At 44.1% G+C, this 2,786-nt stretch overlaps 1 protein-coding gene across 1 annotated transcript in view; it reads left to right on the top strand.

Moving 5' to 3' along the window:
• The window catches only part of DUSP16 (dual specificity phosphatase 16), a 45,298-nt gene that overhangs the window by 32,650 nt on the left and 9,862 nt on the right, over nucleotides 1–2,786 (top strand). Inside the window, exon 4 of the mRNA XM_007469333.1 lies at nucleotides 16–175. Coding sequence (XP_007469395.1) covers nucleotides 16–175 — 160 coding nt within the window. The remainder of the gene's footprint in view (nucleotides 1–15; nucleotides 176–2,786) is intronic.

Raw genomic sequence — 2,786 nt, forward strand, 5'->3', positions numbered from 1 at the left:
TCTTTCCCTCCCTAGGAGCTGATGCAACAGAATGGGATTGGTTATGTGTTAAATGCCAGCAACACCTGTCCCAAGCCTGACTTTATCCCTGAATCTCATTTCCTGCGAGTGCCTGTGAATGATAGCTTTTGTGAGAAAATTTTGCCGTGGTTGGACAAGTCAGTAGATTTCATTGGTAAGTAGCTCAAGTAATATTACAAGCCCTTTGGGTTATAGTCTCATGTAGAGGTATATCCCTCCCTCCCTTCCTCCCCTTTTTTTTCATTAGAGAAAAGGAACCTATTTCATACAGTTCAAAAGTTTGAAAACACATGATGCTACTTATCTCATTTAGTGCCCAAGGTGATGTGTGTGTGCCATGCCATCCCTAAGGACTAGCCTTGTGACATCCTAGCTAACTTTAACACTACCAGGGTTAAGCCTAATGGGATCTGTGATTATGTATTGGCAAGTGTTTGAAAATCGGTTCAACTTTTGGGATTAAACTTTTTACCCACTTCGTCAAATCCTATAAAAGACTTTTGGAAACTGTGGTGGCATTCCTTAAACTGTTTCTGCCTTGCTGCTATGTTTTCCCCAGAGAAAAGTCAAATCCTGTGAAACCAAATCCCATTACATTTAAAGTCTTTAGGTCACAAGATTCCTAAGCTTCAGTCCGTGTGCCAGTAATTTCAAGTAGTATTGGATCTAATGAAATTCCAATACACACACACACACACACACACACACACACACTCTCTCTCTCTCTCTCTCTCTCTCTCTCTCTCTCTCTCTCACACACACACACACACACACACACACTCTAATACTTGTGTGGTCATTCCTTGGCGTTGTCTGTGACAGGGTCTGGTCCATACAGTACTGTGTTCTGCTCACTGGGCCCGTCAGCCCTGGAGCCTCCCTGACTCCCAGCTTCTGGCGCTGTTGTGACATTTTGGTGCCTCGGGATCAGATCTGCTGGCAGGAAATCGATGCTGTGTACTTGAAATGTGGTTTTGGTGGAAAATGGCTAAACCAAGGAGACGTGTTCTTTGCTCTTGACCAGCACAAGGTGTGACTCTTGATGTCTGTGTGAAGAGTTTTCGTTAGTTTTCGCCCTAGTCACACAAGTTTGAGCACCCTCATCCATAATTAAATACTCTGAATTGGTTACTGAAAGTTTAAAAAAAAAAGAACTATAGTTCCTTTTAAACAGCGAAACTATGTAAATTAAGCCCCTCACTATATCCTTTCATCTGCGAGAGGAATTTTCTAGACAGTGCTTTTGGAACTTTAGGTAATTCTGAAACAGATCTCTTCTTTTCAAGATTTCAGATTGCCAAGTCATCTCCTCTTTAATTGGCATGCATTCTGTGAAACACCTGAAGATAAATGGCTTGATAATTCACATTAAAATAATCACAAACAAAAGTCCCCAAGTTAATCCTTCCCCCCATTCTACTTATAGGAGATACTCAGCATATCGTTCAATGTTTGCCTCTTTGTTTATTTATTTATTATTATTATTTTTTTTTGCGGTACGCTGGCCTCCCACTGCCGTGGCCTCTCCCGTTGTGGAGCACAGGCTCTGGGCTCACAGGCTCAGCGGCCATGGCTCACGGGCCCAGCCGCTCCACGGCACGTGGGATCCTCCCGGACCGGGGCACGAACCTGCGTCCCCCGCATCGGCAGGTGGACTCCCAACCACTGCGCCACCAGGGAAGCCCAATGTTTGGCTCTTTAAAAGACGACAGTTATAGTTAATGTTCCCATTGCATGTCACATTGATCCAGAGATGATTGGCTCTAATTTCAGCTAAAAGTGCGATTTCAGAATCTATTTAGAATAGAACCTGATTCTGTTAAGTCATGACAATGCCTAAGCTTTAGGAGGTTGGTAGAAAAGAGAGAATATGAATAACTTTGCCCCAGCTTACTTTCTTCTTTCATTGGAGCTCTTGGCCACTTTTAATTCCTGCAAAAGGAATTTTACCATGTTGCTGGTTGGTGAAATACCCACCCAAATACGTATCGTGATTTATTGTATATCTGAAGATATTTTTACTTACCAGTAGTTCAGTTGCTTGGCCCTGTTTACCATTAGGGCCACCATCCTTTTCCCACCCAGACAAGCCAGGGCAACACATCCAGCCCACTGTGGAATTCAGCCCATGTTCACTACAGTTGCTAGTCTCTTCCAGGCTGTTTTAAGCTATAGTTAGTCATGTCAGAGAATATAATTTGAAGACATACCCTCATACCAGGACTTAATAACGTATAGGCTCATACTTTTTATTATTTAGGTTAAATTTCAGTAAGTTTGTTTGTTCAGTAGAGTTTGTTGGAAGGACGCAGTTTTCATGGGGTGTTGCCTTTACTTCTAGTGGATGCAGGCTGCGGCGGGCTCGTTTGCCCGTCTGCACCCCGAGTCACTGACCAGGGCCCCCGGCCCAGCTGGCCGCTTGCACAGGCTCCTGCTTCACTCACCCGCGCAAACTCAGGGCTTCTGTAGGCAGTCCGGGGAGGTAATTAAGAGCATGTACTTTGGAGCCAAACTGTATTTGATTATCAGTTAAGTGACTCCAGGTGAGTTACTAAAACTTCTGTGCCTCAGTTTCCTGATCTGGAGACTAAAGATAATGTTTCTACCTTTCAGGGATATTGTTCGGATTAAAATAGATAATGCATGTAAAACACCTTGCAAGGTGCCTGACTCATAATTGGCTCTAATAAATAGTAGCTGTCGGGGCTTCCCTGGTGGCGCAATGGTTGAGAGTCCGCCTGCCGATGCAGGGGACACGGGTTCAT

The sequence above is a fragment of the Lipotes vexillifer genome, unplaced genomic scaffold, assembly GCF_000442215.2.
Source record: "Lipotes vexillifer unplaced genomic scaffold, Lipotes_vexillifer_v1.1 scaffold395, whole genome shotgun sequence".
Classification (NCBI taxonomy): Eukaryota; Metazoa; Chordata; class Mammalia; order Artiodactyla; family Lipotidae; genus Lipotes; species Lipotes vexillifer.